Source organism: Folsomia candida, unplaced genomic scaffold (genome assembly GCF_002217175.1).
Source record: "Folsomia candida strain VU population unplaced genomic scaffold, ASM221717v1 Fcan01_Sc015, whole genome shotgun sequence".
Classification (NCBI taxonomy): Eukaryota; Metazoa; Arthropoda; class Collembola; order Entomobryomorpha; family Isotomidae; genus Folsomia; species Folsomia candida.
Genome location: NW_019091207.1, coordinates 1,624,295 through 1,647,750, shown reverse-complemented (window position 1 = coordinate 1,647,750; position 23,456 = coordinate 1,624,295). Strand labels below are relative to the sequence as shown.

At 40.4% G+C, this 23,456-nt stretch overlaps 1 protein-coding gene across 1 annotated transcript; it reads left to right on the top strand.

Annotated features, from left to right (window-relative positions):
• Nucleotides 1-5,610: 5,610 nt before the first annotated feature.
• On the top strand, nt 5,611-23,079 carry LOC110856215 (protein timeless homolog). Its single transcript, XM_022104683.2, has 13 exons — nt 5,611-5,752; nt 5,992-6,074; nt 6,226-7,450; nt 8,031-8,845; nt 13,753-13,830; nt 18,851-18,905; nt 19,561-19,765; nt 19,875-20,127; nt 20,588-20,700; nt 20,870-21,143; nt 21,426-21,647; nt 21,725-21,912; nt 22,288-23,079. The coding sequence occupies exons 3-13, from the start codon at nt 6,249-6,251 to the stop codon at nt 22,981-22,983; spliced, it is 4,101 nt and encodes a 1,366-aa protein (XP_021960375.2). The 5' UTR covers nt 5,611-5,752; nt 5,992-6,074; nt 6,226-6,248; the 3' UTR covers nt 22,984-23,079.
• The last annotated feature ends 377 nt before the right edge of the window (nt 23,080-23,456 follow it).

The following is a 23,456-nucleotide window of genomic DNA, read 5'->3' as shown; positions in this document are numbered from 1 at the left end:
TAAAATTATCGATTTTTAGAGACAATAAAATGTTAATTTTGCATGGAGATGGATGGGATGGGGTTCAAAATCGTAATTTGAATACATTGAAGAAGGGGAAGTTCAGACTTATCTCGGATTTAAAACCCAAATACAAGAGCACTTTAATTTAGTTGTAAATGCTGAGAATTTAGGAATTAATCAATAAAAAAGATATTTGCGATGTGTGCGTAGATCATCATTTGCGACGTAGGTACATACTTCCAGAGATTCTATTAAATTTCAGATATTGCCTTTATCCAAGCTTGTCACACACTTATCGCGCACTGACAGCCGATAAATGATTAGATTGGTTCTCGCACGAAATCGAGTAAACATTTTTATATATCTGCCACAAATCAGGAGTGACATCGGCGCTCATTCACGCATGGGGACATACATAAGCACATATCGGGATATGATAAGAATCAGACTCTTACTCAGTGGTTCGTACGATTGTCTTCTTGTGCAAGGTTGAGATTGGTTTCCTTCTTATCACAAATTATTTTGCAGCCTTTCTCCCCGAAATGAAAAGGCAAATTGAACATTTCTGTCATTCCAGATATGGAATGGAGCAAGAGGTGAATCGCTGCGACGACGAAGATGACGACATGTGATTTTTTGCAGTGTTTCGTTTCTTGCGCGGTTGCTACATTTTGTGCAGTGGGAAGGAAGAAATGCAAGAAATTGGGAGAAAGTGCAAGAAACTGGGAGAAATGTGCGCCACCTAGCCACGCGCAGTATGAACGATTTATAGCGGCGGGACGTAGTTTCTTGCGCCGCGCATTTCTTGCAGGTCGAAATAGCTGCGAGAAACCATTTTCTTACAGGTTTGCTACATTTCTTGCTCTGTTAAGCAAGAAATGCATGAAATCCGAGGGGCAAGAAACTGCTAGAAACTGTAAGAAAGTGCATAAAACTGGGAGAAAGTGCAAGAAATATGTGCAATCTAGCCACGCGTCGCATGAAGTATGCGCGGCGGGTCGTCGCTTCTCGCGCTTTGCATTTCTTGCAGGTCAAAATATTTACCTGCAAGAAACCACTTTCTCCCCGTTATTTCTTGCACGTGGTTACTTTCACCCGAAACACTGTGCCTCTTATAGGAAAGAATGTTCATTTTGTTTTCGGGCGGTTATAGCAATCATACATATCACATTCTTTCAAACAGTCGATGATTTGTGTAATATATGTGCAAAAAATAAGGAATTTGGGGCCTGGCTTTTAGAAGATTGTTCTCATCTTGTGCCTGCTGCCTGCTAGCAATATGCAGTGGCCGCGGAAGGCGTGGGGACACCTGGGGACATTACGAATGTAGGATTGGGGAGGGAACGTTTCATATAAGATGGGCAGATGACGGAGACATCCAATAACCGTGGGGACATTGTCCCCCTGTCCCCACCCTTCCGCGGCCACTGTATGTATCATGTATGTACCAGAGATAACTATATTTTCGCAATAAACGATCCTGACAGGTGGACATGTTCCTCTCAGAAATTTAATCATAATCACTTTTTCCACTCGGAGGAGATTTATTTAAGCGTTATATTACTCGTGTCTCGAGCAATATGTTCAAGTCAGGTTTGTCATTTGTTCCATTGCAATAAGTTTTTTCTCCCACGCGTGGATCCGTTTATTTCTGGAAGGACAAAATCCAATCGAAATCTCAAGATTGTGAGAAAATAAGTAGGAGTTATATACTTGTTAGGAATGAGATCCTTTTTATTAATAGATAACCTTTCGTAGACCTGAAATAGACTATTTTTATAGTAATTACTACTACAATGGAGGTCTCCCAGCGGTTGCTCTCAGATTTTGGGCAAATTAGTTTCAATTGGTTGCAAATTTAATTAGTATGAAATTTACAAAACACACGATCTCCTAATGGGCACACGTCTGGCCGAGATATTTGCATCCGAAGAGGAGAAAACGCGCAGTAACTTGGAAAGTGTACAATTTGTCAACTTTAATGCCCGCTTTCTCCTCTTTGGATGCAAATATTCCTGTCAAACCTGTCCATTAGAAGATCGTGCCCTTCGTAAATTCCATATTAACCAAACTTCTGATAGATTGACGCTATTTTGCTCAAAATCGGAGAGCATGCACTCAAAGACCTCCATTGTTATTTAACTAGTTAATAAATGCTATCATACTACATGCATGCATAAAATTTCTATTAAAAACTTTCTCCAATTTATGCAACTTGCAACTCCAGTGAACCCGAATGAAATGAAATAATCATTTTTCTTCTAAAGTATGTGGGTTAGTTGAATCGTGTCACAGCGTCGTCGTCTCTCCTTCAAAATGAAATATTGCAAAGGAGAAAAAAATCTATTCCAGTATTTTTCCTCGTGTTCGTGTATGTACAACTTCCTGCTAAACGGGGGTTGTGTCCGTCACAGTGGCCGCGGAAGGGGGAAAATGTCCCCACGGTTGTTCGATGTCCCCGTCATTATATAAACCCCTCCCTCCCCCTATCCTACAATGCTAATGCCCCCACACCTTCCGCGGCCACTGGTTCTGTTACTGCACCAAGTGGAAAAACTTTAGCTCCCTCCGATCTGCCCAGCAAGCAAACAACAATGAAATGAAAGTTCTCTGTTTGGAGATCGGATCGGAAGATGGATGAGAGTTTTATGAGTTATATATCTGCAAAGCAAACAAATAAACGGCTTCCCATTCCTTGTAACGCGAATAACAGTTTGATTATTTGATGAAAAAACTTGAGAAACTTGGACTCGTTTTTTTCGGTTATTTTGCCTCCCACACTTTCACCAAGTGAGTGAGCAGTAACGTGATATTGTTGCCATTTTTGTAAAGTGTGTGCATGCATATGTCGACCAGAGGCTGCGGAAGCGTGGGGACATCTTGGGAAAGTTAGGGTAGGGGAGGGATGGGTTTGTGTAACATGGGCAGAAACTGAGACTTTTGTCCATAAACCCCTCCCTCCCCAAACCTACAATTATAATGCCCCCAGATGTCCCCACAGCTTCCGCGGTCACTGATGTCGACCCGGATTCAATGGGAGACATTTCTAATCGAAAATCACAGCTCGCTCTGCTGCAAAAGAAAGAAATAGCAGGTTATTTAATCCACTTGAAGACGAGCCAGCAGACTTTCTCCTCCTCTCACTTGCAGAAGAGAGAGGTTACCAGTGGCCGCGGAAGCTGTGGGGACATTAACATTGTAGGATAGGGGAGGGAGGGGTTTATATACATAAGATGGGCAGATGCGTGCATCGAATAACCGTGGGGACATTGTCCCACCCTTCCGCGGCCACTGGAGAGCGAGGTTAGAATTGGATTTTGAGTTCTGCCGGACTTGAATTTCGCCCCACATACCAAGTAACTTATTTTTTCCTAAATCTAAATAAGGCTTTGACTTTTGATGTACACAACAACTGGAGAAAATAACTTGTTCAATTTCACTGTTGGCCGTCATCCAAAATTTATACGTGGGTGGAAGCCAGGGTAAATACTTTTGCGAGGAGGAAGAGGAATTATTATTTTGCAGAAGAGTTTTCAAATTCTGAATAACAACAACAACACAACTTCGCTGTGTGACATTGATTGCGTTTTCGTCGTGGGGAAGAAAAATAAAATTTCGAGGAAAAATCTTGCTTCAGAGATTTTTTTTCTATGATATTTTGCAGTGTTTCGGGTGCAAGTAAGGAACCTCTGGCTAGAAATAAGGGCAAAAAAGCGGTTTCTTGCAGGTAAATATTTTGACCTGCACGAAATGCATGGCGCAAGGAACTACGCCCCGCCACTGTAAATACTTCATACGGCGCGATGGCGGATATTTCTTGCACTTTCTCCCAGTTTCTTGCACCTCACATTTCTTGCGGTTTCTTGCTTTGCTCTGTAAAAAATGTAGCAAACCCGCAAGAAACTAAACACAGGGTGATAGTAGCCACTGCTAACCACGTGTTTCGGGGGAAAATAACCACGTGCACGAAATCATCGGAACAAATAACGGGAGAAAGTGGGGTTTTGCAGCTATTTTGATCTGCAAGAAATGCAACGCGCAAGAAATGCAGGGCGCAAGAAAAGCAATTCATACGGCGCTTGACTATTTAAATGACGCAATTTTCTTGCAGTTTTTTGCAGCTAGCATTTTTTTACATTTTTTAACTGCAAGAAATGTAGCATCATAAAACCCGCCTGAAACGCAGCACTTCTATTTTCACGCTCTCGACCGACACTTCGATGCTCCTCTCACGAGGAGAGAGGAAGCAATTTGTGAGTGAATTAAATTAACCGAGTCTTAAATTTGGTCTGGTCAGCGAACCACACACCAACTGAAGGAATTAAGGAATTTAAATTGGCAGCCAGCTTGGGAGGTTAATACTTGGGTCACTATCAGTCAGTCAGATGAGTCAGAGTGAGGGCGAAATCCACTCGAAAAATAATCACCCTCTCTGCTCAAGCAAACAAAGTAACCGAAGAGCAAATATATGGTCAAAAACCACTCAAAGTTGAATGGGAATGGGGAACCAATCATGTATGCAAATTCGTCCAGGAGATGAATATCATGTTCCTCCCTGCTGGCCAGAGATTACTGGGGCCGAGAGAGGAAAGAGGAAATCGGAAATGGAAAGTCAACCGTCGTCAATTGGGAAAGGCTTAAAGTTCAGGAAACAATTTTTGAAATAAATTGACCGGATAAGTTTTCTTCCTACACAGTTGGATGGAGTTTCGGGTTTAGGCGTAGAGAGTGGTGGTGGTGGACAGTGGCCGCGGAAGGGGGGGGGGGCAGAGGGGCAATGTTCCTATGCAGGGTTTTTGATGTCCGTCCGCATCATCTGCCCATCTTATATAAACCCACCTCTCTCACATCCTATAACGTTAATGTCCCCAGATGTCCCCACGGCTTCCGCGGCCACTGTATGTACATACCCCATAGTGATGATAATACCAAAAGAACAGTGGCCGCGGAAGGGTGTGGACAGTTGGATAATGTCCCCACGGTTATTGGATGTCCCCATCTTATGCAAATTCTATCCTCCATTATTCTACAATGTTAGTGTCCCCCGATGTCCCCACAGCTTCCGCGGCCACTGGTAGTAGTGGATGGAAGAGGAAGAGGAGACCTTCAGATTCAGCTGAAAACTTTTCAACTATTTTTCGAATAAATGTCTGAATGGATGAACACCAAGTAAAGGCCAACTCTTCTTACGGACTCGAATTCTCAACTTTTATTCCGAAAAGTACGATTCCTCGGCCGTGTAAATAATTGGAGTTGGACGATGCGGGATAAGTTGTGTAAATGTAGGACACATTTTACTAATGCGGGTTAATTATTTTATAAGTTGGTAAAAGTTTATTAATGAATAGCAAATTATAGTATGATTAATAAATAAATTACTAAAAATGTTGGGGTTCGTTTTTCCAAAAACTGAAAATCTCAATGTAATTTATTTATGTACAGAGTCTCACTTTGCCTCATAATTATATTATTATAAATCATAAAATAGTGAAAATATGGGGGTCGATTTTTCGAAATAATATACTGAAATTTCTGAAAATCTCAATTTATTACAAAAAAGTCTCACCTTGCCTCGTTCCACTTGTGAACAAAGGAGTAACGTGAATGACGTGAAGTGAGACGAGTTTTTCAACCGGTGTGGGATGAAATTGAGCGCTAATAAAGTGCACTTCTTTACCACTCGGAACAGTTAAAAGTCATTTAATTCTTCGTAATAATTTTGGATTTCAGAAAAATAATTAACTGACTGGTAAGTACTTAACTTAATAATTATATAATAGTTAACAATTATGTAATTCAGTATCACAGAGGAAAGTATATTGTAAAAGTGTGATAATGGTTCTCCTTGATTTTCAATACAAGGGATTTAATTTGTAATTATAATTAATTCTTTAGGTTTTTTTGTTGGCAGAATTATTCCGTTTCTGTACTGGACACTGTCCTTGATTTTTATAAGCAGGGATTTAATTATTATAATTAATTCTTTAGGTTTTTTGACTTATTCCGCTTCTGTATTGGACACTGATTTACCACCACTAGCATAAAGTCTTCTTAAGTGGTTTGGTGTTGTGGTGAGTACATATTTTCCACAATTTGAAGTAGTTTCTTGCTTTCTGGCACAACAATTATCATCATTTTATCATCTCCTCTTCTCTTCACCCTTTTCTGCCTTTTCTGCTCGAGACTAAAGTAAATATATTGTTTCTCTTTATCATTTCCCAGCCCACCACCACACCATTTGCAGGATGATGGATCCCAAGTTGACAGCGGAAATATTAGCAACCTGCGACTCGATCGGCTACTCGGACGACGACAAGTACTACAAGGATCCCTCTTGCCTCGAATGTGTCAAGGATTTGGTTCTCTATCTCCGCCGGGATGATGATGACCACTCCGTCCGCCGCCTCTTGGGTCGAGCACAAGTCGTTCAGCGAGATTTATTACCACTTCTCAAGCACCATTCCGACGATCTCGAACTTTACGATGTTATCCTTCGCCTCCTCGTAAACTTGACGCATCCCGCGTTGCTCCTGTATGATGAAGAAGTCCCCAAAAACAAGACATATCTCAGCCACTATTTGGAAATCGAGGAAAACCTGCGCTCCTACAAGGGCGCCTTTGTCGATAAAAATCTCTGGAAAAGGCTCACCGACCGATTAAGACATTTACTCAATTTGGACTGGGACAAGCAAATGCAGGATGATAAGGCCGCCCTGGAGAGAATCTTGGTCCTCATCCGAAACATGTTGATGGTGCCGGCCGATCCGAAAGAAGAGAAAAGAACGGATGACGAAAATTCTCTGCATGACAGAGTCCTGATGGTCATGCACTTATCGGGGATTGAGGATCTCCTCCTTTTCGTCGCGTCGTCCGAAACCACGCGAGAATATTGTTTGCACGTGCTGGAGATTATTTCGCTCATGTTGAGAGAACAGACGGGGGAACAAGTGGCGAAAACGCAGCTCGTTCGGAATGAAGAAGATCGTGTGAAGGATGAGAGGGAATTGGTGAGGATTCGGGAGAAGGAGGCGTATGTGAGGAATCTGGAGGTGCAAAAGGCTTCCTCGAGGCATTCGAGGTTTGGGGGGACGTTTACCGTGCAGGGGATGAAGGGGCCGAGTGGGAAGGACCTGTTGTGTCATAAACCGATAACGTCAACGGCGGATTTGAGTCTGGATAAGACGAAGAAGACGAAGCGGACGGCGAGCAATAGGATGCCGGTGAGGGGGGATGATCCCGTGAGGAGGTCGACGGTGCCGGTGAGGATTATATTGAAGGAGTTTTGTGGGGAGTTTTTGGACGTGGCGTATAACCCGTTGATGAGCGTGGTGAAGGATAACATTAGTCGGGGGAGGATGCAGGATCATGATGAGACTTATTATTTGTGGGCGATGAATTTTTTCATGGAGTTTAATCGATTTGATAAGTTTAAAGTGAGCTATGTGAGGTATGTGAAGAAAGGTTCATTTTTTTATTAAGTAGTAAATTGCTTGTTTATTTTGCATGTCTTGTAATGGAGGTTTCCCAGCGTATGATCTCCGATTGTGAGCAAATCAGTGTCAATCGATCACAATTAATTAATATGTAATTAATTAGTACGAAATTTGCAAAAGATACGATCTCCGACTGGGCACTTTTGGCAGCGATATTTGCATCCGAAGAGGAGAAAACGCGTCATAAAATTGACAAATTTTACACTTCGAAAATTTACTACACATTTTCTCCTCTTCGAAACGTGCATATTTTGAGATTGTGTTTTTCGCAAATTTTATACTAATTAAATTTGAGATTGATTGATTTGACACAAATTTACTACACGTTTTCTCCTCTTTGGATGCAGATATCTCTGCCATGAGCATTTGCAGATAACGTCTTTTGTAAATTTCATATTAATTAAATTTTGTATCGATTGATTAATTGACACTATCATTTTATCAAAATTGAAGAGTATACACTGGGAGACCTCCAGACCTCCATTGTTAGTCTTCTCATTTTTTAAACTTTTTTAATTTTTTCATATCATTTAGTGAGACCATGTCCACCAACGCTTTCCACTACGTCCAAACCCAACTCGACCAGTACCACTCGATGATGGTAACAGACAAAGAAAATATCCCGTACTGGTCGAAACGAGCCCACATGGCTCTGAAAGCCTACCAAGAACTATTATTTACCCTCCTCTGGATGGACAAATATGGCTCCGAAGCAGTCAAGGAGTCGTCCCGAGTCATTAAAAGCAACGTTTTCTACATGCCGGAATACCGAGAGCTGTGCTTCTCTCTTTTGAACAGTTTCGACCCCGTGAAACTATCCAAACTCTACCTGAAAGACTTGGTCGAGACGAATCACTTGTTTCTCAAAATGTTAGAAGAATATGCGACTTCCTCCTCTCGCAAAATTCTTGTCAAGACGAAAGGACAAAAGCGAAAAAAGATGAAGCGATCTGGAAACAAAAAGGGGGCAAAAAAATCGCGAAAAACAATTCCCAAGGATGACGAAGAACTCGACGAGCTTTGGAGCACCGTTTGCCACGACATTCTTGAATCTGTTGAATCCTCCGTTGGTCCCAGTGATGAGGCCGAGAATGTGATTCCTTTTGATGCCGCGTCCGATACTCCGATAGAGGAGCAGAAGGTGACCGCTGTGGAAAGAATTTCCGTTTTTCTCCATACCAGAAAGTACAAGGAGGCTTTTGTCTTGTTGAAAGCGTCGCGAGAGGTTTGGCCAGATTGCAGGGAGGAATTTGGCGAACAAGGGCTGGATCCGGTGGATGAGACGCTCGTTCTGAAGGGCATTTTCATGAGGAAAGGAACCCTATCAGCGGCAAATGCTGCGTTGCGAGGTAAGAAAAGGATTGGCTGAATTCTTTCTCTTTTGCTGGCTTGTGACGTATGTAGCGTGGCCTCGGTTTTCTATAGTTTTGTCTTCATTGGCCGCAGAAGCGTGGGGACGGGGGGACATTTTCCAGCAGAATTTCAGTAAAATTGTACTTGTCGTCGTTGATAAGTCCTTCCTACACCTATCCCACCATTGATAATTTCCCCGCATGTCCCCCACCCAACTTCCGCCGCCACTGTTTGTCTCATTCTTTTCTTAATTTTCTTCTAGACGATGAAGAATCTCGTGTCTACTGGGGAGTTTTCTAGTCCATCGTAATTAAGAAGGGTATCATGAACATGTGCATGTGATACAGTTTCGTTGGTGGTGGGGGAACTCATTCTGCAATAATAAATCCTATCCATCATATCATATTCAGTGGCCGCGGAAGCCGTGGGGACATGTGGGGACATTAACATTTTAGGATGGGGGAGGGATGGGTTTATATAGCATGGGGAGATGATGGGGTCATCGAATAACTGTGGGGACACTATCCCTCTATCCACGTCCACACCCTTCCGCGGCCACTGCATCACATCATACAAACTTTCTATCTATCACCCATGTCTCCCATCGCATGCATGTTGCTGTCCAGTAAATGAATAAGTTTTCCCTCGCCATCTCTTTTCAATCCTAACTGTCAAACCATGTGTCGAGTTGGTTTAAGTAAAACCAGCTTTGACTGGGATTCCGCGGCTGATCTTATCACGATGACAGGAAGGAAAGGGTGCAGTGCAGTGCAGTGGGTGCAATGATTAATGAAAATGACAACTTGTGACAGCCCCACACACTGCAACGAACGAGGGGGAAATGAAAGCAGGGGTGCATTTTGGTCCGTGTTGCTGGTGCAATTTGGGGTTCCGTTCTTCTAGTGATGACTGATTTTTGTTCCTGCTGCGGCGGAAGTGAAATCTCTCTTGGATGGTTATCAAGCTGAGAATTCTGAATCAGTGAATCCCCTCTTCCACTGCATTTCGGTGCAGTTTCGTGTTGCACTGCAGCTGAGTTTTGTTGATGAGAATGACGAGTGAGTGAAAGTTGGGGGAGGAGAAAGTTGGTGAATGAATGACATTAGGGGAGGAGGGCGACCGAGGGAAATAATGAATCCATTTAACCATTAAACATTTGTTGGTTTGATCATATTCATAGTTTATGCGCTGCACCAAGTGGTGTTGAGCCTGCTTTCTTCTGAATTTCAATGTGATACAGATGTAACGTAATGCAATTGAGCATGGCACTTACTTCAATGTGGTTGCAGTTTCACTTCTCCTACATCGGTTTCTGGGGAATTATTATGTAGGTATACCCCAGAATTTCTAATTTCTCAATGTCCTTCACCACCATCTCAAGTGAGTCAACCACTTCTCGACTCACTTTCACCCGACCGACCGACCGACTATTGTCTCCGGCAGAAGGGCGATAAAGACTCCTCCGGTGGAAGCAATTTACCTCGTGAAATAAGGAATTTGGACGCTGCAACGTATAAACTTATTATGCTTCTTCTGATTCTTATGCTGGTTGGGGAAGAATCAGTGGCCGTGGAAGCCGTGGAGACATTAAAATTGTACGATAGGGGAGGGAGGAATTTATATAAGATGGGCAGATGGTGGGGACATCGAACAACCGTGGGGAAATTGTCCCTCTGCCCACACCCTTCCGCGGCCACTGGGAAGCCTGAATTTAAAATTAAGTAAAGGGTTGAGTTAAGACAACAAGGAAGGGGACGAAACGAATTAGATTAAAAAATTGTAATCAGTTTAGTCATCAGTGGGCTCGGGTTTGTTTGAAGTTTTTAGAGGACTTGATGATGCATAGTAATGTAATTATTAGAAGAGTTTGTCGGCAATTACATACAACATACACATCCCTTTGTGTGTATATTTTGGATGCCTGTTTTGGCTTGGGTTTCATGCTTCGTATCATCATGTTTGCTCTGTTATTACAGAAGCTAATTGTTTTTCTGTTGTGAAATACTATACCTCCTCATTTTATAACGATGATGAATGCACAATACACATGTGATAAAATACGTACAGGGTGGTTTTAAATGTCTCTCTACAATGTTAATGAGAAAAATTCGTAGATTTCCATTACTTGCTTACAGAAATTTTGTCGCTGAAATTCAACATTTTAAGAATTTTGTCACCAATTTTGGTAATAATTAATAAAAATCTCAACTCCAAATCCTATTTAGGAGCTTTTCCTGTTTGCACAATTTTCCATTGTAGCGAGACATTTTTCAACCACCCTGTATATACGCACCTTTCGCATTTCTCTCAATTTTGTGATTGGTAGGTATTTATTTATATTGATCCAGAACAAAGTCAACATTTGGTTTCATCATAAAAAATCGTAATATCTTCGCTTCTGCTCTTTATGTATGTGGTGGTTTGGACTGTTTGATGTTTGAATTTTATTTACTTTTCTTCTCTCCGTTGGATGAAAGAAGAAATGCGGCAAGATTTGGTTACAGGAGGATTTCCTTTCACCAACAAAAGTGTGTACGAGACCGTGGTGAGTGCCTGCTGGCTGGTCGTTTTCTCTCCCGCAGTGAAATTGAGTCATTTGTTTTACTGTCTGAAATAATTTGTAATATAAGCACCGTTATAAAAGTGAGTTGTGGTAACAAAAGGTGCAGTAATGTTGGGAGAAATACAAGTTATGGCTCAACCATCCTGTTGACAGTTGGGCAATAAAGTGTAACTTGATGACTACTCGGCTCTCTGTGTGCATGGATGACTTGTCTCCCGATAAAATTCTCTGGCAGGGTCGTTATTATTGCTGCAGGAACTATTACTACTTTTTTTCTAGTTCTTAAAGAACAGATAATTTTTTGGGGGAGGTTTTCAAGTATTTTTTTCATATGGAATTATCACTAACTATTTAGCAGCTTGTTTATTCAGTAATTTTCATAAAGAACACATGGTTGTCACTTTCACTCTAGTGTTATTTAGCAAATATTATTGCCTCCACTGTTTTTCCTGGGGAAAGAAAGAACAGAATTTTTTTGGGGGTTTTCAAGTATTTTTTCCTCACGTTAAATGGAATCATCACCACCATCACCTTATATTTAGCCAGTTTTTTCATAAAGAACACGCGTTGTTTGTTGTCACTTTCACTCTCGTGTTAGATCAACAAACAGTTTTAATATGGCGTGGCCGTGACGTTGGGACGAGAAAACGGAAGATTTTAATTTGATGGTATTATTATCTGAATCTTTGTACCACCACAAAATGAATTAAAATGATGAAAAGGCATATCTTCCTTCCTTATGGAGAGATGCAGATGATGATGACGATAGAGATGCAGGCAGAGCCACCACCATTTATAAAAAGACTTGTAATTAAATACCATTCATCATTCTTGAACTCTCAGCCCTCTAATAAGTAAGTAAGGGAGAGAGAGAGAGGGAGAAAATAAGAGGGGCTGCAGATCCGAAACAGACTTCAATTCTTGGTCGGATATTTCCTATGTCGTTATCTTAAGCTGTCAGATAACTGGTAAAAATTTACAAATGAGTGGAAAAGGACACACAAATAGAATATGAGGGTTTACAAGTAGAATTATTGTTGCGGGTTGCCTTATTTTGTATATTTTGACGCAGGGGGATTTGTATGGAAATATTTTGTGCAGTTTTTTTCCCTGAATTTACATTTCTTGGCACGATTAAGTTGTCGATACTGGTCAAAAATTCGTCAATTAAGTAATTAATACACATATAGTGGAGTTATTTGTGCGTGTCACGTCATTTGCATATTTTGACGCATTAGCTTATTCAACATGGTAAGCCCGTATCGCAGAAAATGGGCATTTATCTATGCAAATTAGGTGACCCGAACAATAAAATACATACAATTTTTATTTAAGAATTTACAGAATAATACGCACAAATTGAAAACAAGTTTGGTCGGATATGATATAGAAATACCCGACCAAGAATTGAACTCTGATCCGAAACTCCGAGGCTTTCTGCCTCAGCCCTCTTATTATATTTGATCTCCACGTTATTATATTATTATTATATTATCAAGAAGAGAGGAGTGGCTAAGTTCGTGCATTATGAATGATGCCACGGCCACGTAATGCTCAAAGCAGGCAGTAAAGTTGGGTTTAATTGTCCTCTTCTGTTGCAATAAAAGTGAGCAATTTGGCCCGCGTTGAGGTATCCTTTGAGGCGCGCTGCTAACAATGGGATACATTTTGAGTTATTATTACAAATTAAATTTTATGAGATTTTCATGCATAATTGAAAATTGGATAATAATGTTGAACGCTTCCGGAAAGTGAATTTTATGTCCTCCTTAATCTATCTGGATGCAGCATAAATCTTGGGGGGATGAGGGAAGATGAGATGTTGCATTGTTGCGCGTGCATGGAATTTCCTTCCTATGACGGTTTCCAGTGGCCGCGGAAGATGTAAGGGGCTATCTGGGGACATTAATATTGTGTGATAAGGGAGTAAGGAGTCTATATAACACGGGCAGATGATGGAGATCTTGAATAACCGTGGGGACATTATCCATTTTTCCCCACGCTTGCGTGGCCATTGTTCTTTTGGGAGTATTGAACATGTGCATACAGTGGCCGCGGAAGCTGTGGGGACATCTGGGGACATTAACATTGTAGGATAGGGGAGGGAGGGGTTTATCTAACATGGGCAGATGATGGGGATATCGAACAACCGTGGGGACATTGCCCCCCCTGTCCCCACCCTTCCGCGGCCACTGCATCCCTCTCCCTTTGATATTATTCATCTCTCGAGCAGAACTAACTAATCATCTCTTATTCGCGAATTTTCTTATCAAATTAAAAGTAAACGACGTTAAAAAGGTGAAATGATTAAAGTTGTTTTTCTTCCTTGAAATATTGCAGAGTTGGAGGATCAAGAGGAATCTAATCAGGAAGAGGAGGAGGAGGAGGAAAATGAGGAAGAAATTGAAGAAGAGCCAGGTACGTAATATTTTCTAGATTATTATTTATGGACATACATAAATTACGTTAGTGAAATAATTATGGAAAATATTAGCTCTGATATTGATTCTAAATTGAGTATTTATCTATTAAGTAGAAGAATTAGGGATGCCTTGCACGTGGAAATATTTGCATAAAAAGTAAGTTTTCGATGGGAATGGACGTATTCGAATTTGTTACGGGGGTCAAAACTAAACCCGGATTTTTAACGTTTCCAAAATTTTAGCTGGTATTTATACGTTTTCCAAAATATGCAGTTTTGCCCTACATTTTTAGCGTTTTTCAGATACGTACGTTTTATATTGTCGTAGTTTCTTAAAGTACAAAATGAACGAGTCCTCACAGATTATTGGCATCTTTTTTAAACAAAAAAGTTACAACGTTTTGAAAATCTGTAATTTTGGGGAAAATTTCAAGGGCTAAAACTTATGGAAAATGTAAAAATATGGTTTTCCCCTCAGAAGAAGGGATATTTATTATTTGTGAAATCCGTTTAGACTCGAGTTAACCGACCTAATATGCTTTCTCTTCAAGTTGATTTATGAGGGCATATTTATGTGCTTAATCATGTCGAGTTGGATTTCCCATTCTGGTCTCACTGCTGATTGTTGCATGACAAAAAGAAGACTCGTGTCCTCCACTTAATGCGAAAAGGAAAGTGAAAGTTTGTCTAAAACAAAAACTGTAAACTTCTCATAAAAGCGGTGCACGAGAAAGAAAATGGGATTTTATGCAGGAAATTTGCACCACTGTTTATTCCGTCTGTCTCGTCTAACACGACGCCATGTTTTTAACTAGTTGAGTTTAGACAGTCTAAAAAGAGTTTATGACCCTGAAACAATTGAGGAAGTTTGGAATGTTAAACTGAACGTAAGGTTGGAAGAATTTTCACTCATTTCCCTTTCGTAAAATGAAGTTTACTTTCTACTGGGCCAATTTTTCTGGAGAGAGGCGACGACAGTACATCATCATCATTAGGTCAGCAGTGGCCGCGGAAGTGTGGGGACGGAGGGGCAATGTCCTTTGACGTCCCCATGTTGTATAAACCGCTCCCTCCCTTATACTACACATACCTGTTCACTTTCATTCATTTGATCGATTATGATGGTGAATTATTATGAGCGAAAATGAATTTCCTGTCATTTGAATGAAAATGACTGAAGGATTCCGTCAGTTCAGATGAATAACTGTGAATGAAAGGATTTTTCACTCCTTCATTTTTCACCCTATGCTTAATACATGGGGCGAAGTAAGAAATGAAGTCCGATGACGTGAATTTAAATGAATTTGAACGAACATAACGGAATGTGAATGAAAATCTTCAGTCAGAAATCGGTATGACTGACTTTTGAATGAAAACTAAATTTTTGAACAGGTATGATCCTACAATGTCCCCACGGCTTCCGCGGCCACTGATTACCTGTTTGTTTTTGCCTGGGCTGGTGTTGCTGTTGCATAAGCGATTCTTCATCCTCGACGGTTGAGCCATGTAACAAAGTTGAGCAGTGTTAGATTGGAATAGAATTGAATTATTTCTCTCAAGTTTTTCATACCCTGCTCTCTCTTTCTCGAGCAGTCTGGTTTCTTTTCCATCTCTTTGAAGAGGGAGTGGTCCTTGGAGACTTTCTCTTACATAATATACTGACCAATGCATTCGAGAGATTTGCAGTGAAAGTGAAATGATCCGAAATAAATGAACTAATCGGATTGCAAGTAACGTAATCCTGAACGAAGTAATAATGTCACGGCCCCCGCGTCCGCGTCCGCGTCCGCGTCCGCCCCCAATTAGTCGGACGGATCAGAAAGTTGGATAACTTTCATTCATTTGATGCTTTATCCTGAGCGAGGTTCTACGCTTAATTTTTAGCCCGAATCAGGCCTTATGTACCCGTTATGGTTGTCTGTCTATTGATTATCTAAGACTTATCCAATCGATTTGTAATTTTGCACATTACGTAGAACATGCAAAATTAGGAATCGGATGAGCAAAATCTGTGGAAAAAGTAGAAAGTTGTATTATACCCAGCTCAATTATTAGTAGTGGCGGCGGAAGCAGGGTAACATTGTCCCCCAGAAATTAATCAAAAGCTTATCTTGCCCATGTTAATAAGTCCCTCCTCTTCCTATCTCACAATGTTAATGTCCCCCCAACTTCCGCTGCCAATGATTATTAATAATAACCTGACTCGGGCTAAACAAGGCTGCTTTTTTATCGTTAGTTTTCTCTCCTATTTTTTGTCTTCTTCTTGGGAAAATGCATTTACCAGATTGACAATCAAGACTCTTTGTTGTGCGGGACATTGCTAAATTATGTCCGTCATTGTTCCAATATGAGAGTCAAATAGTATTCGGACAGTCCCCTCGGACTGGACTTTCTCCTGCTCTTAATGGATTTATATAGATTGCATATGGCTATGTTTTTGTGTGTACATAACGCGATCCACTTTTGAGGAACAAATGAACAATATTTTTCATCCTTGGGTAGGAGGCGAAGGAAATGAGATAAAGTGAAGTATGGACAAGTCAAGATGGGTCGGATTTCCTCCCCCTTCTTCCAAGCAACTTTCCAGCTCAACTGCTGTCATATTGAGGAGGAGAGGGAATCCTCCGGAGAAAGCAGTATCTCTCGTGCCCATTGAGTAATGGAATTTGTGAATCGGGGCTAGTTAGGATAAAAGCACTTTCAATGTAGTAATAATTTCTTTTACTTTTACCAACCAACCACCGTCATACTTGGCCGATGGAGGAAGAAGGTCTTTGTTTGGGAATCAAGAGAAAAAATTGCCATCACATCATCCAAAAATGGTTTTGGAGAGAGGGTGGTGGTGGCTGATGGGGTGGGTAGAGCAGTGGCCGCGGAAGTGTGGGTGGGGACAGAGGGGTAATGTAATGTCCTCACGGTTGTTCGATGTCGGCATCATGTGTCCATCTACTTCCATAAAGCGTTAGTGTTAAGTTCTGCCTGGGTCCCTGTGGCTCTCAATGCAAGTTGCCCCGTAGAGGAGACAAAGAAGGAAGCGGAGGTTGCATGCATTTTCTGCGTGAGTCTCACTTCGCCTGCACGTGACTTTCACGTACGCTTGCCATCAATCTCAAATTAAATGTCTTTGTATATTTGCAGTGTGCAAGTAAATTGAGTGAGTGAGCAGTATACATACATACATCACTAATCAATAGTAGTTATCATGATAAGTGATCGTGATCACTATTAATTAATTATTTTAGTTTGAGAAACTCCACTCACAGCGAGTGGCATATCAATTTGAATGTATTTTTGACGCTGAATCCAACGCCGCCAATGGTTTTGACCTCTGAGGCCCCCCGTGACCTTGCCGTGACCGTGGGGCCAAATATGGCTTATTCGTGTTGTCGCATATCAATTCGAATGTATTTTTGACGCTGAATCCGAATCCGTCAATAGCTTGGCGTTAATTGTAGAAGTTAACGGGGTTTATGGAACTTAACGGGAGCGTGAAGCGTGGGAATTTAAGTAATTAGCTATTCAACTACCCCAACAGGGGGAAATTAAATTGTACTGTGACCAGGTTAATTAAAATGCAGTATGACTTGGGCAAACCCTCACTCTGATGTATGTATGTAGTATGACAAAGTCTCCACTGGGAATTATTTAAAGTATAGTATGATTTTTCGCTTTGGGCACACCCCCCACTGGAACTCTAGAACCCGGCCTCGGCCGGGCTATACGCTAGTGTTATATAAACCACGTTCTCCCTTATACTGCAATGGCAATGTCCCCACGGCTTCCGCGGCCACTGGGTGCGTATGTATGTAAATGGTTTTGGAGAGAGGGTGGTGGCTGATGGGGTGGGTAGAACAGTGGCCGCGGAAGCGTGAGTGGGGACAGAGGGGTAATGTAATGTCCCCACGGTTGTTCGATGTCGGCATCATTTCCCATGTTAAATATGTAAACCCCTCCCTGTCCTATCCTACTATGTTAGTGTCCCCAGATGTCCCCACGGCTTCCGCGGCCACTGGGTGAGTACAGTATCGTGGCCAGGCAGCAGCAAGGGTCGAAGAAATGAAATTGTAGTCTTCCTGCCGAATTCCTTCGCCCTTTGGCCTCGATAACTCATTTATAACGGGGCTCAAATGTCGGGTGACGTTTCGCTTTTTTTATATCGTGAAATAATTTTTCCTTCCGCCCTCCCTCCATGTCACTATTTTAGTAATACATATCTCGAGAAAATATGAGGCTAAGAAAGGAGGTCTCACAGCGGATGCTCTCCGATTTTGGGCAAATTAGTGGAAATCGATGACAAATTTAATTAGTATGAAATTTGCGAAAGACACGATCTTCCAATGGGCACGTTTGGCAGAGATATTTGCATCCGAAGAGGAGAAAACGCGAAGTAAATTTATCAACTTTAAGGCACATTTTCTCCTCTTCGGATGCAAACATCTCTGCCAAACGTGCCCATTGGGAGATCGTCTCTTTCGCAAATTTCATACTAATTAAATTTGCCTTCGATTTCCACTAATTGCTCAAAATGGGAGAGCATACTCTGGGAGACCTCCACATAAGAAATGATTAAATATTAAAGACATGTACGTGTTTATAATCCGACTACACATGGTTTATGGCTGTCTTAAGAAAGTTTATCTTATTGATTATGCAGTTTAGTCTGTTATTGGTTGGTCAACAATTTTTTTACGTCGATAAATCCTCTGATGTCTCATTTTTTGTGTGGATAGTTTGTCAAAAATTGTGAGAGAAAATGGTCGCGGATCGGATTTAGAGGAATAAATTGTACCCCAGCCAAAATGTATAAAGGGAGAAAGTTGTGCCCCCTCCTAAATCCCAAGCAGGAACGGAAGCTTTGACAGAGGATTAAATTTAGATACATGGATGGAACTAGAGAGAGAAATAGAAAGCTGGCTAGGAGAGAGAAGAAGGGAATTTCGTAGTTAAGTCAATTTGCCCATGAATGATTGAGTCATTTAATATTTACCCTTCGCCCCTTTGATATTTTCTCCTCAGAGGTTCGCCAGTCTTCAAAGGAACAGGAATTTGATTTCTTTGGATTCGCTCTCAAGTAAGATTCTCAAGAAAAAATAAGAAGAAACAAAACAAAAGCATCATAATAATCGTCATGGTCGGTCAGTCGCCGCGGAAGGGTCGGAGGGACAATTCTCCAACAGAAATCTTGCCGTGGGGACATGCAATACGTTTATCCGCAAATATGCAAAATTACGTATAAATAAAATTTGGCTGATTGTTACAAAATGAAAATTCATTCATTTTGGTTTTCCTAAACTTTCATTAATTTTCATGAAAATTTTGTAGTTTTCCCATTTAGCCCAAACGGTTAATTGAAAAATTGGATATCTGTAATTGCAAAATTGCACACAATTCCAAATGAATTTTCATTTTGTAAAAATTAGCTTGATTATGATTTTCCTAAGCTTTCTCAAATTTTCATGAACATTTTTTATTTTTCAATTGTTTTACATGTACCCCAGATGTTTTAATTTTCAGACTATTGCTTTATTATACCCAATTTTTTTCAAATGCTGTATTGTTTTCAAAAAAACATTCGTAAGCTTGAAAATAGGCGAGTAAAATTTTTGCGAGCCCTACAGCTTATATGTCCCCACGGTCCAAATTATCTTCCGCGGCCACTGTCGCCAATAATGGTCATGTGATTGATAAGCTTATAATAATGTCACTTCTTTTAATCCCCTCTTTAGATACGCTTGTCCAAAAATAGTCTGCAATTACGGCCGGCTGTTCAAGGACTTTGAAACCCTGAAATCTTTCACGCTCCACTGCATCATGAAAATGTTTCATCGATTCGTTTTTCAAATGGATTATCCCGCTTTGATCTGCCAAGCCTCAATTTTTCGGACGTTTCAAAAAATCTTGAAAGTTGCAAAGCACCAACCGGAATTGAAGGTACGTAAGTAGATAAGTCGTTTTTGATTTATTTGCTTGTTTCTTGAAGAAACTTTCTTCATCATCTTCACAGTCAATAAACTTGATCTGGTGGATTATGTATGTACAGGAAGCTGTGAAATTCTTTTACCATTTGTGGCCCAAGTTTGTCACGCTGTGTCGAAGAAATAAGACAATGTTTGTGGAGCTTTTCTTTTGGAAGACGGCACAAGAAGCGCAAGAAATTCAGGACGGATATGGAACCACGTACAAGTCGACGTCGTCCGCACCAAACGGCAAAAGTGACAAGTCCAGTTGGACAAGTGACGAAGAAAACGAACTCGTACTGCTTGGTGAAGAGTATAACGCGCTGCCGGATGAGGGTGAGTTGTTGATGCATTTGATAATGTTAAATATGAGTAAAATTATAGAGCTGTGTATAAAATCTTTAAAAAATCTTCTGTAAAATATGGTTTAATTAAGAACATTTCTAACTTAATAGTCTGGATTTTTTTGGGAAAATTTCAAAAAACGGCCGAGAAAGGTTGTAGGGAAAAAAACTTGCGAAATTTTTGCGAAAAACTGTTAAAATAGAGTTGATCCCATCTTCAAGAAATCTACTGCAGACAGCGATTTTTCCAACTTTGTGCCCCTCCCACTCGGGCAAGGGGAGGAGTAGAAAGTTAAGGGTGGAAGTTGGTACCATTTACATAAAAAAATCGGCGCTACAAACAGTGGCAATCTTAAAGAAATCAAATTTCCTTGTGTTTTTTCAAATTCGGATTTCATTATTGTTTATTTATGTGTCATGAATTGATTGTTTTATGCTTACTGAATGTTTAGTTAAGCGTGCAACAAAGATTGTCGAATGGATTAAAGAGAGGTGGACTGGGCGTGAAAAAAGCAAGAAGATGATGATCAGCAAGTTGGTCGAGAAGGAGTTAATGGATTCTGCAGTGAGTATTGACTTGTATATTTTTCTGTTCGGATGCTATGATGTCCATAAATTATGTGGCGCATTATCTACTTATCCTGTCATGTTAAAGATGAATAACATGGAATGATAGGGTTCGGCGCGTTACATAATAATTTACCATTGTTACTCAACAATCTAATTGCTCGCAGGCTCAGTCCAGAGTTCGACGAGCCCCGAGGATTTGGCAGGATGACGAATTGGAAAAATTGGCCGAGTTGTATCGAGAATTTAAAGATTCTAACGACATCATGACTCCAATTGTGGATGGCATGCCGCTTAAACGAAGCAAAAAGAGCATAATTGACAAGATGGTGGAAGTAGGATTAATCCGCGACAAGTCAGAAGTGAAGAAAAAGAGGGTTCGTGGTGCTAAGAGGAACCAACGAATTCAAGATTTGAATCGAACCAATGACGATGATGAAGGTTTGTATTATACATAAATATGAATGTTTTACTACATAATGGTTAAGCCTAGTTCTCAGGATGGATTTTTCGTGCGAAACGACCAGTTTTTCGCTTTGTATTCAGTTATTTCTTCACTGGAATTACACTACAAATGGGAATATTTCTTCAAATAAATTGCAAAATGTTACTAATTCTCGTCTTTGCTACCTTTTTCTCAAGTGAAAAATCCGTCCTGAATACTAGACTTTAGAGTCAAGTTAAAATCACGTCTCTAATTACACAAATATATTCGAATTTCAGGTGCCGAAACAGAAAACTTGGAGGAGAGACGACCAGCCTCGTCAAGATCTACACGTAGCGACTCGTCTTCTTCTTCCTCTTCTGACTCTGACGATTCCGATGCTGCTGCTGGAAGTGAAAGTGAACCTGAAGAAGAACAGCAGCAAAGCAGCAGCCGTAGTAATAACAACTTTGATGCAGAGAAAGCCTCCCAACATGCTCGGGATCTGTTGGCCGTGGAAGGTTAGTTTATGATTTCTTCTTTGAAATGAAAGATTGGCAAAGTTAACTAACATGATGATGTTTCGTTTTATTATTAGAAATGCTGCCTCCTCTCCGGTGGGTTCTCCAGTCTCTAATTCAGTTCAAGGAGGACTTGATTGAGTTTGGAGATTCTGATGACGCCGTTCCTCTCGTTCCGATTGGGAGTGCTTGTATTTCGGCCATTTCCAAATCAAATATGAAAGCCTTTCTCAAATCCCTGGGGTTTGATCCACCTGGAATTCAGGTATTAGGACGAACTAGGAACAAATTATATTCAACGTTATTTGTGTGGGGCGAAGTGAAACGATACCTGTTCAAAAATTTTGTTTTTATTCAAAAGTCAGTCATCCCGATTTCTGCCTAAAGATTTATATTCAAATTCACTCATTTTCGTTCAAATTCATTTCATTTCACTTCATTTCTAACTTCGCCCCATGTATTGAGTGAAAAATCCTTTCATTTTCATTCACAGTCACTCATATGAAATGACAGAATCTTTCAATCATTTTCATGAAAATTCATTTTCATTCACTATCATAATCAGTTAAATGAATGAAAGTGAAAAGGTATGAGTTAAACTTTGGAGGGATTTTCTGACACAAAACTTATTTATTTGTAGGAAGCATTTTGGCGAATTCCTGGTTCTTGGGGTCAGTTATTGGTGCAATTAAGAATTGATCTTCTAACTAAAGTTATCAACACTGCTGATAAGAACCCGGGAGAAGTAACGACAAAGAGTACGAAAAAACTGCCCGAATCTTCTGAACCTGAAGACGACAACGAGGTTCCAGAAAGTCGGGTAGATTCAGACATGTTGTCACAAGCTTCAAATATTTCTGATCCTCGAACTCCTACAAAATCTCAACCAACGACGAGTCAGAGCTCAAAGAAGTCGCCAAACCGGTCCAGAATTCGTACTTCTTCCAGCTCGTCTTCATCCTCTTCTTCGTCATCTTCATCTTCCTCGTCATCATCTACAGGAATATCCAGCACGCAGTCTTCTCAAGTGTCTAAACTATCGACTAAAACCAATACTTCCGTTTTGACGGGAAAAAATAACAAGAGTCCAACTCAAACTCCAACACCGACTCCAAAACAACCGAAGAAAAGTATGAAACGAATTGTAATGGATTCCGATTCGGACGGCGATGAACCAATCATGACCGCGTACACGTCCGATATTGAAAATTCTCCCGTGAAGCAGACTAATTCCTCACGAGTTCTGCTGGATTCTGACGACGATGACGAAGGACCACCCGCAGTGAAAGCAAAACCAAGAGTGTCAAGAATTGTGGATAGTGACGGTGATGATTAAAAGTTTTTATTAATTTTTACGCAGTTGAAAGTTCACTGATTGCTACATACGAAAGATTCATTCAATAAAATTTGACAAAATGTTTATTAAAAATTACTCATGGCGTCAATTGTTTTACATTAGCATATTTCACTATTGACAATTTGCATAGATGTGTATAATCATATATTAAGGTGTCATTGGATGAAGGTTTTGAACCCAATTTATGTGTCTCACTTTCCCTTCTTCCATATATTCAAATTGTTGGCGATTTTGAAACCTGTCCTACTCCGCAAGTTTTTTTTGAAAAATGAGGATTGTATTGTACCTAAAAATCGATAATTTTTACTGTTTTCAAAGTTAGGAGGTTAGAATTTTGATTTTTTATTCTTCCATAAGAAAATATGTAATTTTTTCTTATTATTTGTATCGATGTTATTTCTATTTTCACATGCAAGAAAAAAAAATCAAAATTCTAACCTCCTAACTTTGAA

Coding starts and splice junctions, on each gene's coding strand:
- LOC110856215 (XM_022104683.2), top strand. CDS start 6,249: ATGATGGATCCCAAGTTGACAGCGGAAATATTAGCAACCTGCGACTCG. Junction 21,648..21,724: donor GGATCTGTTGGCCGTGGAAG/GTTAGTTTATGA, acceptor TTTTATTATTAG/AAATGCTGCCTCCTCTCCGG. Junction 21,913..22,287: donor TTGATCCACCTGGAATTCAG/GTATTAGGACGA, acceptor ATTTATTTGTAG/GAAGCATTTTGGCGAATTCC.